The 14005-nt window shown below is 39.5% G+C and overlaps 1 protein-coding gene and 1 non-coding gene across 2 annotated transcripts in view; both read left to right on the forward strand.

The window, feature by feature from the left end:
• Window positions 1–14005, forward strand: part of HSD17B3 (hydroxysteroid 17-beta dehydrogenase 3) — a 46278-nt gene that overhangs the window by 8170 nt on the left and 24103 nt on the right. The window contains exons 3-4 of the mRNA XM_007176980.2: window positions 11762–11837; window positions 13625–13732. Coding sequence (XP_007177042.2) covers window positions 11762–11837; window positions 13625–13732 — 184 coding nt within the window. The remainder of the gene's footprint in view (window positions 1–11761; window positions 11838–13624; window positions 13733–14005) is intronic.
• Window positions 10726–10831, forward strand: LOC114237025 (U6 spliceosomal RNA). Its single transcript, XR_003622829.2, has one exon. It is a non-coding gene; the product is annotated as a U6 spliceosomal RNA (small nuclear RNA).

Consider the following 14005-nt stretch of genomic DNA (forward strand, 5'->3'; position numbering starts at 1 on the left):
GGAAACTCACCACCAGTTTCCTCAGGTCTCAAGGCCCATAGCTGATCTTCTCATTATCTTTTGGAGTCTTCTTATATTTATTTTATGTATTATGTCCAGGTTGCATGTTTTATTTGCATTTCATGGTAGAAATAGGGACTTTTACTCCAACTTTCCAGTAGCCTATTCTATATTACATTTTAACCTAATCTGTATTTGTATTTAGAGTGGCAATAGTGACTTTGCCTCCTTTTAGAGGAATTTCAAGCATTATTGGAATCAGGTGAAAAAAATTGTGGAGAGGGATGGGCTGGAGGAGGAAGGACAAGAATGGGCCTGCTCTTCATGCCTCTGAAGCCTCTGCTTCACTCTGTATTTCACACCATTTCCATTCCTTTGGCACCTGAATTCAAGCCCTTTCTTTTATCTACTGCCACACAGAAGAAGCCCTGTCTTCCCTGGCATTCCCACCACCTGTTATAGATTAGCAGCAACAAGTACCTTCCTTGACCTAGGCCCTAACACACAGCAGGAGGAAAATGGTCTATTCATCACAGCAGCAGCCATTCTTCTTTAGCACAGTGCCTGGCAGGGAATTCTGGGAGAGGGCATGCTTCTGGGGCTTAACTCCCTGAAGGGGGGTGGTGGCAAAACCCACGTATGGAGGCTGTCAGCCTGGACATTCTAGAAAGAAGATTGAGCCCTGCTCAAAAGGGCAAAGGGAACATGCTGGCCCAGACATCCAAGTGTTCTCCGTGCCCCCCTCCTGGCTCAGACCACTTCCCATGGAACCTTTAAAAAGTCTATGGCTCTTGAGAGAAATGGCACAATTCAGGAGAGGCTGGAAGCACACAAGGCAGAGAGCATCCTTTGTGTTGAAAATGCAAATTGTTTTCCATTTAATGGACAATCTCCCCCTCGGGAGGCTGATGAAGTGAATTGTGAGACGAAGGTGCTTAATTCTTTAGCCATCCTTTGATAGATTCCCAGACTGAAAATGAGGGCTGGAGGTCGGTGTGGGGAATTTTCCAGGAGAGAAAGAGAAGACTTCATGATATCACTGGCCTTAAAATGGGACAGTTCTTATTTTTTTATCTTTTAATTTTCTATTTATTTTTAAAGTTTTAAGATAGACTTTATTTTTTAGAGCAGTTTTAGACTGACCACAAAATCTTGCAGAAGGTACAGCGAGTTCCCATATACCCCTGTCTGCACACACACCCCAGAGTGGGAAGTTTGCTACAGTGAACATACACTGGCATGTCATTATCACCCAGAGTCCATAGTTTACCTTGGGGTTCACTCTTCTTGGTTTAGTTTTTCCGTGGTGGCTGTTTTTCAGAGGAAAGTGTGATACAGGCCCAGCTGAAGATGAGTTTCTCTTAGGGAACCTGCTTCCCACCTTCTCCTTTGCTCAGTCTGGTCTGAATGAAGCTTTCTTTACCTAAGGTCAGTCAAAATTGACACAAAAGTCTTTGAGACATTTTCTGTGGCTTGTTTCTTTTCCATAGCTGTGTTCCAGCCAAAATGTCTGAGTAAACTTCTTTGTATGTCATTTAAAAATATACTAGAAAATCAACTATTTAAAGGAACAACAGATGTAGAGCATCACCCCTAATTACATTCTATATATGTCTAGATATTGATTGATTGTCTTTTTACAAAGTGAAACCTCACTATATAGGTTCCAGGCCAAGGGTGGGACTTGTTATAATACTTTATGGCTGAAGATCAGCTGTTAGACTGAATATAATTTACTTTAAAATACTTCAGCATGCATAATATGATACGCACGTGAATCAGTTTTTTATTTTAAACAGCTTCTTGAGATATAATTCACGTACCATAAAATTCACCTGTTTTAAGTGTATGGTACAATGATTTTTAGTAAATTAACCAAGGTGTTCACCATCGCCACCATCCAGTTTTAGCACATTTCCATCATCCTAATAAGATCCTAATGAGATCACTCACAACTGGTCACAGTTAATCCCCCATTCCCATCCCTAGTCCTAGGCTGCCACTAATCTTTTCTGAACATTTCATATGAATGCCACCACACAATATGTAGTCTTTTGTGCCTGACTTCCTTCATTTAGCCCAGGATTTTTGAGGTTCATCCATGTTGTAGCATGTGTCCGTGATTCTCTCATTTTTATTGCAGAATAATATTCCATCATATGGATATACCACAATTTGTTTATTCATTTACTAGCTGATGAATGTTTGGGTTGTTCCCATTTTTCGGCTATGTAATATGCTGCTGTGAACATTCTTATGTGCTTTTTTTCATGGACATATGTTTCCATTTCTCTTTTTTTTTTTGGCTGCATCGGGTCTTCGTTGCTGTGCGCGGGCTTTCTCTAGTTGCGGCAAGCAGGGGCTACTCTTTGTTGTGCGCAGGCTTCTCATTGCTGTGGCTTCTCTTGTTGGGGAGCACGGGCTCTAGGCTCACGGGCTTCAGTAGTTGTGGCACACGGGCTCAGTAGTTGTGTTGCACGGGCTTAGTTGCTCCACGGCATGTGGGATCTTCCCAGACCAGGGCTCGAACCCATGTCCCCTGCATTGGCAGGCAGATTCTTAACCACTGTGCTACCAGGGAAGTCCCTCCATTTCTCTTGCGTAGATTACCTAGGAATGGAATACACCACCACACCAAGAGATGGTGTGTGTTGAGTTTCTTCTACTTGCCCTCGGGATTCACCCTCTGCCCTTCTTTGCCCTGCTGTGTGCCCTAGGAGGCTGCCGTGCACCAAGGGCCTCAGATGGCTTCTGATTTCAGTGGGGTTTGGTGGGGGTTGGGGGACACTGGCAACAGGTAAGAGAGAGAGAGGAGTGTGAGGTTGGGTTCCTTTCTGCTCTCTCCCTGTGGGCTGGCTGTATCCCTCTGCTGAAGGCCACAGCTCTGTCAGGCAGCCCTCTCCACCCTCTGGTTCTGGTAACTGTTCATCCCCCAACCGTTTCAGGTTCACAGGTGACAACAGCTCTGCCCTTAGTAGCTCCAGAGTCTCGTGGGTTCTCTACACATTAGTCACACTTTGTAAATCATTCTTTTATTAAACTCTCTTCTAGTTACCCAATTTGAGTGTGCTGTTTTTGCCAGGACCTTGGCTAAATCCAGGTTTTAGTTAATTTTTAAAGATGCTAAATTAGAGTTCATCAATATCTGTGCCTTAGCTAACTTAACTTTCATTAGAGGGTTTGCCCCTTAGCCTAAGAGATGTTATAAATAATTTTCCTGAGGAAGTGCCTTCCAAGATATGTGGATTAGCTAGAAATATTGTACAGGCACTTCTGCCCTCCTATGAACAAGGATGTAATATCTGTTAGCATGACAGAGTGGTGTTCTTGGCCTTGAACTGATTTGGCCCCATGTCCTGCTGATAGTGGAGGATTCTGTCACCTGACCCTGCTAGAAGTTTGACTGCACCCTGCCCCCAGAATATTGTCATATCTACCTGGGATGAGCCTTCACAGAGTGCCTAAGGGACAGAGAGCTGGGACTCCACTGAGGTATAAGAATAGGTTCATGACTATTTTGATGCCAGCTTACTAATGAATGTTTCTGTTGGTAGGATTTGGTCTGAGTCTTGTTTGAATTTTATAACATACCATCTGCTGGCTGGTTGTTGGGGAGGAGATCTGTAGCCAAATTTATCTCTAATTACTGGAGGCAACAAGAAAACCTAGTGATTATGAACAACCAAATAGGCTTAGGTCAGAGAAAGACATAATATTTAATGCCTCCCAGGGTTCCAGCCATTCAGGGTTCTAGTCAGCTCTGCCCAGTCCTTAAGAGCATGTGCAGCTGCTCTGGTCTGTACAAAAAGCAGCCCAGCTGGCCCCAATCAGCACCAGCCCCTCTGGCCTCCCAGCTCATCTCAGCCCCAGCTAAGCACCATACAGCCCCGTACAGCATCTACTCACTTCACATCCCCAATTCTCTTTTAAAAAGCACTGTTACCGGGGCTTCCCTGATGGCGCAGTGGTTGGAAATCTGCCTGCCAATGCAGGGGACACGGGTTCGAGCCCTGGTCTGGGAAGATCCCACATGCCGCCGAGCAACTAGGCCCGTGAGCCACAATTGCTAAGCCTGCGCGTCTGGAGCCTGTGCTCTGCAACAAGAGAGGCCACGATGGTGAGAAGCCCGCGCACCACGATGAAGAGTGGCCCCCACTTGCCGCAACTAGAGAAAACCCTCACACAGAAACGAAGACCCAACACAGCCATAAAATAAAAATAAATAAATAAATAAAGTAATATTTAAAAAAAAAAAGGCACTGTTACCTAATTTTCTTGTATTTATTTAGCTTCCTTTAGCTTTTTTTAAAAATTTTACTTTTAATTTTGAGATAATTATAGATTCATATGCAGTTGTAAGAAAGAATACAGAGAGATCCCATGTACCCTTTACCCAATCTTGCAAAGCTATTCTACAACATCACACTCAGGATATCAACATACATACAGTCAAGATATAGAACATTTCCATCACTGCAAGGATCCCTTGTGTGGCCGTTTTATAAACACTCCCACCCCCTCCTTCCTTCTTTACTCCCTCCCTCCCTTCCTTCCTTCCTTCCCTCCTTCTTTCTTTCATTATTTCTTTCTTGACATATAGTTGATTTACAGTGTTGCGTTACTTTCTGCTGTTCAGCAAAATGATTCAGTTATACATATATATATATTATTTTTATATTCTTTTCCATTATGGTTTATTACAGCATATTGTTTCCAGTTTTGGGCAATATTTATAAAGCTTCTATAAACATTTGTATATAAGTTTTGTGTGAATGTAAGATTATTTTTTCTGGAATAAATGCTCAGAAGTGCAGTTGCTGGCTGGTATGATAGTTGCATGTTTAGTTTTTTAAGAAACTGCTAAACTGTTTCCCAGATTGTTTGTACCATTCTCACCAGCACTGTATGTGTGGTCCATTTTCTCCACATCTTCACCAGCATTTGGTGTTGCTATGTTTTATTTTAGCCATTCTGAGAGCTGTGTAGTAATATCTCATTGGGGTTTTAATTTGCACTTCCCTGATGGCTAATGATATTTATGTATACATTTTTAATTCAAAGAAGTGTAAGGAAGAAAAGAGCAAAAAGGCCATCATCTCTTTGCCCAGATAATTCCTGTTAAAGATAAAATAATACAGGCATAAAATTAGAAAACTCAAGCAGCACAGAAAAGCATACAAAGGGAAATAAAGGCCTCTCCTCCCTCACCCCTGCCCTTACCTGGCCCTTCTCTGTAAAGGTCACCAGTGTTCACAATGTCTTGAGATTCCTTTCAGAAAAGGTAAAGGAAAACCATGGCTATATTCATACTTACATGTTGACATGGATGTTGATAGTACAGAGTAACTTCAGCGTAACAATCCAGAGACTTTCCTGATTAATGGGTGGCTCTGTCCAGTTCCTTCTGTCTTGCTTCTTGTCTATCTTATAAGCCTTTGCGCTATTCTTCAAGGTTGGAGCTGGGTCATAAACACGTCTGTGTCCTGCAGCCCACTGACAGCACTCAGTCCTGTGGCCAGACATAGGGCAAGAAAGGCCAGGAGTGTCATCTAGTCACATGCCCAGGAAGAAGGAGAGGAATTTATAGTCTCCTAGCAGAATTTACACCTGTATGTTTAGTTTTTGCCCACATGAGCACAAATGGGATCCTGCTTCACATAACCATAAACCCTCTTCTAAACTTTGCTTTGTTCATTAAATAATGTAATATGGAGATCTTGCCACAGCAAAGGCATACAGATGGACTTCATTCTTTTTAATGGTTTCAGGGTTATCCTATCCCAGGGATGTACTATGTCTCTTTTATCGGCCTCTTAGGGATGGGCACTAGGGTTGCTTTTTGTTTTTGTAGTTACAAATAATGTTTCAAGACACACCCTTGAAGATAAACTTACACATATCCAAGCATACATCCCTATCAGTAAGATTGCTGGCTCAATGGGTATGTGCATTTAAATACTGGGTACCATTGCCAGATTGTCCTCTATATGATTGAACCAATTTTAACCCATCTTATATTACTATAAATTTTAATATTTATATACATATATATTTAAACATTATAAAACTTACTTTTCATCACTTTAATATATATAAACATGCATTCTTGGCTATTAATGCCCACAGAATGCTAGAAGCAAAATATATGACTACAGATTGTCTGTTTTAATTTCTCCATATCTGGGCAATTCTAGTGCCACCCCCAAGGTCTGGGATGGTATGGATGCTGCAATCTCCAGTGTGACAGACAAGGCAGTTAGAATGCTTCTCAAGACAGTGCTCCTGGCAGTTACAGGTAATGGCACAGTGTTGCCCCTTGGATTAAAATCCCTTGGCTTAGCACAACCCAAGAAAAACCAACTGCTTTGCTCTATTCTTGAATATTATCATACATTTACTGTCAATATATGATGGTGTCTTATGCCATTTCAGCAAGGAAATTCTTCTTCCTAAAGTCTAAATTACTCTAGTCTAAATTACTCCAGCTGCACTCTAAGCTTATTCTCTTTCATCTTCCCTTAAATGAAAGCAGTAGCTTTTAATTATTTTTATGTTTCCTTGGATTCATTGCTTTGTTCCTGTGTGTCTTGACTTAAACCCTATACTTTCTGAACCAGGCTTTGAGTATCCTAAATTCATTGTAGTATGTCATGTTGTGTGTGTGTGTGTGTGTGTGTGTGTGTGTGTGTGTGTGTGAGAGAGAGAGAGAGAGAGAGATGTACCAAACAAGAGTGTACATAATATCTAAGTGCGGTTACAAAAAAAATTAAAATGAGTAAAGTGTCTCTTATCACCAAGCTTAAGAAATAGGGCATCACCAGCTTCCTTGAAGTTTGTCATATAGGCACGTATGTCATGCGTTTGTGTTTCCCCTCCTCACTCCCACAGATGTAAGCACTATCATGAATGTTGTGTTAATAATTTCCTTACTTTAAAAAAAGTTGTTACACATGCGTGTATCCCTCAACAACATTTGGTTGCATCACTTGTTTTGAACTTAATGTAAATTGATTCATATGTCTTCTGTAATCTGCTTTGTACTGATCAATATTGTGCTTTTGAAATTCATCCATGCTGATGTGTATAGAACATGGTTCATTCATTTTCAGTACTGTATAGTATTCCATTATATAAATTGACCCAATTTAGTTATCCATAGTAATTTAATTCACAATGGCAACAGATAAACATAGGATATTGGTGGCAGGAACAGCTAAGTTTCCCCCCAAATCCCTATTCTTCCACTGTATAAAGTTTTAGCTGGTAAGTGGCTATCCAGCCAGGGAACTTCCCAGATTCCCTTATGTATAGCTGGGGCTATGTGATATTTTACCAATGAAATCAGGCAGAAATGATGTGTGTCATTTCTTGGTCAAGGTGGTTGAGGGAGGGGATATATCTTCTCTACCCTCTTTAGAGCCTTACACTGGCTGGATATCAACAGCCAGGGCAATCTTAGAAACCTAGTGTTGAAGGTGGCAATGCCTTTCTCAGCTGTGGGTCCTGAAGGACTATGTGGAATAGAGTCTTATATAAGACAAAAAACAGACTTCATTGCGTGAAGCCACTGAAATTTCGGAGTTATTTGTTACAGCAGCTTAAGTTATCCCAACTAATGCAAACTAACAAGAAATGTCCAAGATTTACATGAAGAAACTTCTAAAAGTTTTAGAAGAATGCATAAGATCTGAATAAATAGCATATTACAGATGAGATAACTGATTACTGCAAAGATGCAACTTTCCCTTTAAATATCTCTAATTTCAATATAAAACGTTGAAAAATATAATCTTATCATTTACTTGGAAAATTAAACTAAGAAGATAACACAAGAACATTTTGAAAGAAAATAATAAATCATAGGGACTTCCTCTATGAGACACCAGATATCAAAGCCTATTATAAGATTATCAGAAGTGGCACTGGCACAGAAGTTAACAAATAGGCCAGTGGAACTGAACAGATAGATTAGAGACAGATCCACGTACATATGAGAATTTGGCATAAGCATTTCACATCAGGAAAAGATGGACAAATAGAAAAATGTTGCCAAGACAATGAGCCACCCATTTTGAAAAAAATAATGCTAGATGATTTCAACCTCACACTATTCTCAAAAATAAGCAACAATAACAAAAATAAACAAACTACAAGGGTTACAGGAAAATGTATTTATATCCTTGAATTTAGGGAAAATCATAAAGGAAATTCTAAAAAAAATAAGGAAAATATTCACAAACTTGGTAACATTAAAATTAATATTATGTAATGTATGGAAAGGGCACCATAATCAAAGGAGAAAATAATTACTGCATATATAGTAGGCAAATAATTAATACCAAGAATATGTAAAAATAAAGCTCCTACAAACTTATAAGAAAATGACAACTCAACAGGAGAATGGGCAACGGGTATATTTTAGTTATATCCAGACAAAACTATAATTCAGAGAGATACATGTACCTCTATGTTCATAGCAGCACTATTCACAATAGCCAAGACATGGAAACAACCTGAATGTCCATCGACAGATGAAGGATAAAGAAGGTGTGGTACATATATACAATGGAATACTACACAGCCATAAAAAAGAACAAAATAATGCCATTTGCAGCAACATGGATGTGAGTAGAGTTGCAACATACTAAGTGAAGTAAGTCAGAAAACAACAAATATCATACAATATCACTTGTATGTGGAATCTAAAATATGACACAATGAACTTATCTATGAAACAGAAACAGAATCACAGATGTAGAGAACAGACCTGTGGTTGCCAAGGGGGAGGGGGTTAGGGGAGGGATGGATTGGGAGGTTGGGGTTAGCAGATGTATGCTTTTATATACAGAATGGATAAACAAGGTCCTGCTGTATAGTACAGAGAACTATATTCAATATTCTATGATATGTACCATGTCTTCTTTATCCATTCCTCTGTCAATGGGCATATATGCAATGGAATATTACTCAACCATAAAAAAGAATGAAATAGTGCCATTTGCAGCAACATGGATGGGCCTAGAGATTGTCATACTGAGTGAAGTAAGTCTGACAGAGAAAGACAAATATCATATGATATTGCTTATATGTGGAATCTAAAAAAAATGGTATGAATGGACTTATTTACAAAACAGAAATAGAGTCACAGATGTAGAAAACAAACTTACGGCTACCAGGGGAGAAAGGAGGGTAGGAAGGGATAAACTGGGAGATTGGGATTGACATACACACATTACTATATATAAGATAGATAACTAATAACGACCTACTGTATAGCACAGGGAACTCTACTCAATACTCTGTAATGACCTATATGGAAAAAGAATCTAAAAAAATAGTGGATATATATATGTACATGTATAACTGATTCACTTGCTGTACAGCAGAAACTAACACAACATTGTAAATCAACTATACTCCAATAAAAATTAAAAAAAAAATAAACAAACTGGGAAAATTAAAAACAGAAGATGCACTTAAAGGTTCATTGATGATGGATGAATAAACAAAATGTGGTGTATGCATACAATGCAGTATTATTCAGCCTTGAAAAGGAAGGACATTCTGACACATGTTACAACGTGGATGAACCTTGAGGACATTATGCTTAGTGAAATAAACCAGTCACAAAAAGAGAAAAACAAAAAACAAATGAACAAAATATTCTATGATAAACCATAATGGAAAAGAATATAAAAAAGAATTTATATATGTATAACTGAATCACTTTGCTGTAAAGCAGAAATTAGCACAATGTTGTAAATCAACTATACTTCAACAAAAAATTTAATAAAAAGGGTATATGCTGGTAATTCACATATAAACATACAAAAAAAATTCAGTCCCACTGATAGTTGGAAAAGTGCAAAGCAAAACAGTAAAGTGATGTAATTTCTTGACTTTTAGGTTGAAAAATTTGCTAATATAAAATATGGGCCAGAGTGTGGAGAAGTAGAAACTGTATTTTTGATGGTACAGTTTTAAGGGAGGATATTTGGCCAATACTGTGAAAATTTAAAAAGCATGTACCTTTTAACACAGCATTTCCACTTCTCCTTGGCTATCTACTCTAGGAATTAACTCACTTGTATATACAAAGAGCAGTATTGAAGGGTTTTCACTGTAGCAATATTGGTAATAGGAAAACTTCAAAACAACTTAAATGCTCACCCAAAAGTGAACTATGAAGCAATAAAAATGTGGCTCAGCGTGGACTGACGTAGAAATAGATACAATACTTAGAGATAAGACACATCATTAAGTTAAAAAGACAAGCTTATAATGCCATTTATAAAGTGTGAAAAGAAAGAAATCCCACAGAACAAACTTCTATTTCTGTATGTACTTATAGATGCATGTAGATGCAGAGAGAAAGTTAGAAAGGAGGATCAACACCAAACTAAAGACAGCGGGAGCCTAGCGGTGGTGGGGAAATGGAACCGTGGGGGTGGCTTAGTGACACCTTTTACAGTGAGAATGTGCTTGTGTATTTAATAGTATAATTTAATAAATCAAAATAGAAAAAGATGTAAATGCTGAGGCTTCAACTCCAGAGATTCTTAATTGGATGGTTGTGGTGGGAATTGGTGTTTATTTTTGATGTCTTCCTGAATGATTCTGATACCACAGGTTTGAATATTGGCTATTGGAGACCATAGAGTAAAGTCTTCAATTCAGCTTCTTATGTGTTTTCTATAATATAACTCCTTGTTAAAATCTGGCATAGTGCTTGTTTTGGCAGCATATACACTAAAACTGAAGCAAAACAGAGAAGATTAGCACGGGCCCTGTGCGAGGATGACACACAAATTGTGAAACATTCCATGATTGTGAAACATTCCATATAGGTAAATTTTATGTCATGTGTATTTTACCACAATTTAAAAATATAACAGTTTCATTTAATTAAAACCATAGAGAAGGATTTCAATTAACTGGGCCCTTTGTCACTAACTCAAATGTTGTCTGTCTCTGTTTAAATGAACATTGGTTTTTCCACTTGTCTTCAGGCAAAGCTCTATCTTTTCTCACCTGTAGCATTTTTAGGTATGAGGAGTCTGGGCCTGTCCATGACCAGCCAGCACACTGCGTTTACCTGTCTCCTATGCTATGCTCAAGCACACCACTTCTGCACACTGTCGCTCAGCCCCCATGAGTCGAAGCAGTGTCCAATCTGAAGAGAGTTCCTTCTGATCTCAGGGAAGCATCTGTTTACCCTCCAGTTTCCTATTCCATTTTCTGTCCTGTTGGGAGCCAGAAAACAGAAAGAAAGGGCTCAGGCCCATGACTGTGCCCAAGTGAAGAGAACCACAGGAAGAACGTTCTTGTGACTAGGAGGCAGCTCACAAGTCGCTGCAGAAATATTGTTTTTTATTATGGGATACTACTCTAGACCCTGTTACATAAATTATAGTATAACATCCTCCAAATTCTGAATTCCACCACACATCTGATCATAGGTGCTTTAGATAGGAGGGCATTCAGATTGTGGATCTGTACAAAAAAGCACTTAGAATAATAGTTCCTGGCACGTAATAAACACATGCAAATAAACTACTGTTATGTTACATTTAGTCTGGCCCAGTGTGGCTGTTTTACTCATAGCCCAGAAACCTTTATCACATTCTGCATATTTAAACTCAGGAGAAGCAAGCACATCACACTGTGACCAACTGGGTGATGCTCCAACTCACCTTTAATGTAACAAGCCTTCCCTGTCTGCTTATCATCTCCTTTTTGGTTTTCCCGTCCCTACCCTCAGTTAGCAAGACAGGGACTCAATGTCGTGCTTATCAGCCGGACACTGGAAAAACTACAGGCCATTGCTGCGGAGATTGGTGAGTGACCCCAAGGAATAAGGGAGATGTTTGTGGAGCCCACCAGCCAAGTCTGCTCCTGTCCTGCCCATAGAGACATCTGTCAGCATCCCTACATCTGCTGTCTGGAGGCTGGGGTACCAGCCTCCTTAGGGGATCCCAGTTTACAAAGTTAAGTGCAGGATATAAGTGGCTTTAGTTCACTTCAGTTTAGTTCACCAGGGGTTCTTCAGGCTGCATGAAGCAGGGGCAGACTCACCCCACAAATAGGTCTACTCTCTTCTTTGGTCTAGCGTCTCCATATCTAGAATCAGACTCCCTCATCCAGAGGCCTCAGCTGTCTGATTGCTTCTGCTACTCCCTTCAAAAGCAGAATCTATGTTTGGGACTTCACTTCCCTATGTCTATGCTGTGCTCCTTGCAGTAGGGTGAGGGACAATGCTTACTGCTAGTTGTTAGATTAAAAAAAAAAGATTTGATCCAGGGCTGCCATGTATGGTTTTGAAGGTTGTACACTATACAACCCCAAGAGACAGCATTTATATTATAAAGCTTTATTATTATGATCCACTCTGACGTGTTCTTAGTTAATAATGATCATCATATCCCTTTCTGGGCATTTGCATTTTAACAATAATTACTAATTTAGTAATTAATAAATTCCTTAACTCAAAGGAATGAGTCTTCAACTATGAAGACTCGTGAAGACCATAGCAGGCTGTCTGGGGGAGAGCCTTATTTCCCTGGAGAGAATTTGGGCTAAGAGAGGGCCGTGGGAGGTGTGGGGTTGAGCAGTCACAACGAGGAGGCTCAGTGCCCTTGAACCAGTGAATTCTGCTTTTGTTTTCTGTCTGGATATCAGAAATAACTTTGACCCAGGACTAGGACATTCTTCAGTGTTTCCCTTACAGTGCTAAAGTGTACTTTTTATCATCCTTTTGAAAAGCAAGTAGTGTCTTTGAACTGCCCCCAAACTTTGCCTTAAGATCACTTGCCCCAGAAATATTGGGTCTAATTCCAAAGCTAAGCAGGCAGCAGCTGGTGAAATCTGCCTGTTGCTTTTATATCTAAGAAAGAGCTCCTGCACAAGGCAAGTTCACATAAAACAGTGGAAAGAGGATTGAACTTGGAGGGAGCAGAGTTTGGGTGCCCTTGGTCAAGCTAGTAAGCTTCTCTGAGCCTTAATTTTCTCCTCTGAAAAATGGAGAAAATGCCTACTTTACAAGGTTGTTGAGAGGATTAAAAAATATACTGTGCATGTAAATGTTTTATAAATGCTAAAGTGTTGGACAAATACAAAGGGTTTCTGAGTGTATGTGACGAGGACCTGACACTCACTGGGCAGAGGCATTGCACTTTGCTCTTACAACACTTAGTCCAGGGGTCTGAAACTTGAGCATGCACCACAGTCACCCCGAGCACATGTGAAAACAGATTACCAGGCCAACTCCCAGAGTTTCCCGGTTCAGTAGGTCTGGGGTGGAGCCTGAGATTTTGTGTTTCTAACAAGTTCTCAGTGATGCTGATGCTGTGGTCTGTGGACCTTGCTTTGAGAACCACTGCATTAAATCTGTTATAATGTCTTTACTTGTCACTGTAGTGACTCTTAGAATCACACAGAAACCATCATTCACAAATCTTTTAACACATCCCAGCATTTATCCGAGGCTATTTCTTATTTCTAATTAAGGTGATGGGCTTGTGCTCTTAAGTGTCTGTTCAGGTAGTACAGGAGCATTGGGAGAACATGGGCAAGGGGGGGATTTGGACTCCTGTTCATTAAAAAATAACTGTTGTCTCTAATGCAGAGTGGACGATAGGAAGTAGTGTGAAGATTATACAAGCAGATTTTACCAAAGATGACATCTATGAGTATATTAAAGAAAAACTTAAAGACTTAGAAATTGGAATTTTAGGTAAGTGAATTACAAAATGCAAAGCTTGTTGTAATAAATCAGTGAAACAATTATCTTAGTGATACTTGATTATTCAATAGTAGCTTAAACTTAACCCATGACTGTAAGCTGTAGCATTAAACCAAATATTAAAGTTCAGTTCTTCAAGAGGAATTACTGGATTAACAAATTTGTATATGACTTTGGAATGTAGCAAATCTACATATTTCAATCTTCCCAACCATACTTCCTAGTATTAAAATATTTTTCTTTCACTGAACTGATATTGACATT

This window comes from Balaenoptera acutorostrata, chromosome 6 (genome assembly GCF_949987535.1).
Source record: "Balaenoptera acutorostrata chromosome 6, mBalAcu1.1, whole genome shotgun sequence".
Taxonomy (NCBI): Eukaryota; Metazoa; Chordata; class Mammalia; order Artiodactyla; family Balaenopteridae; genus Balaenoptera; species Balaenoptera acutorostrata.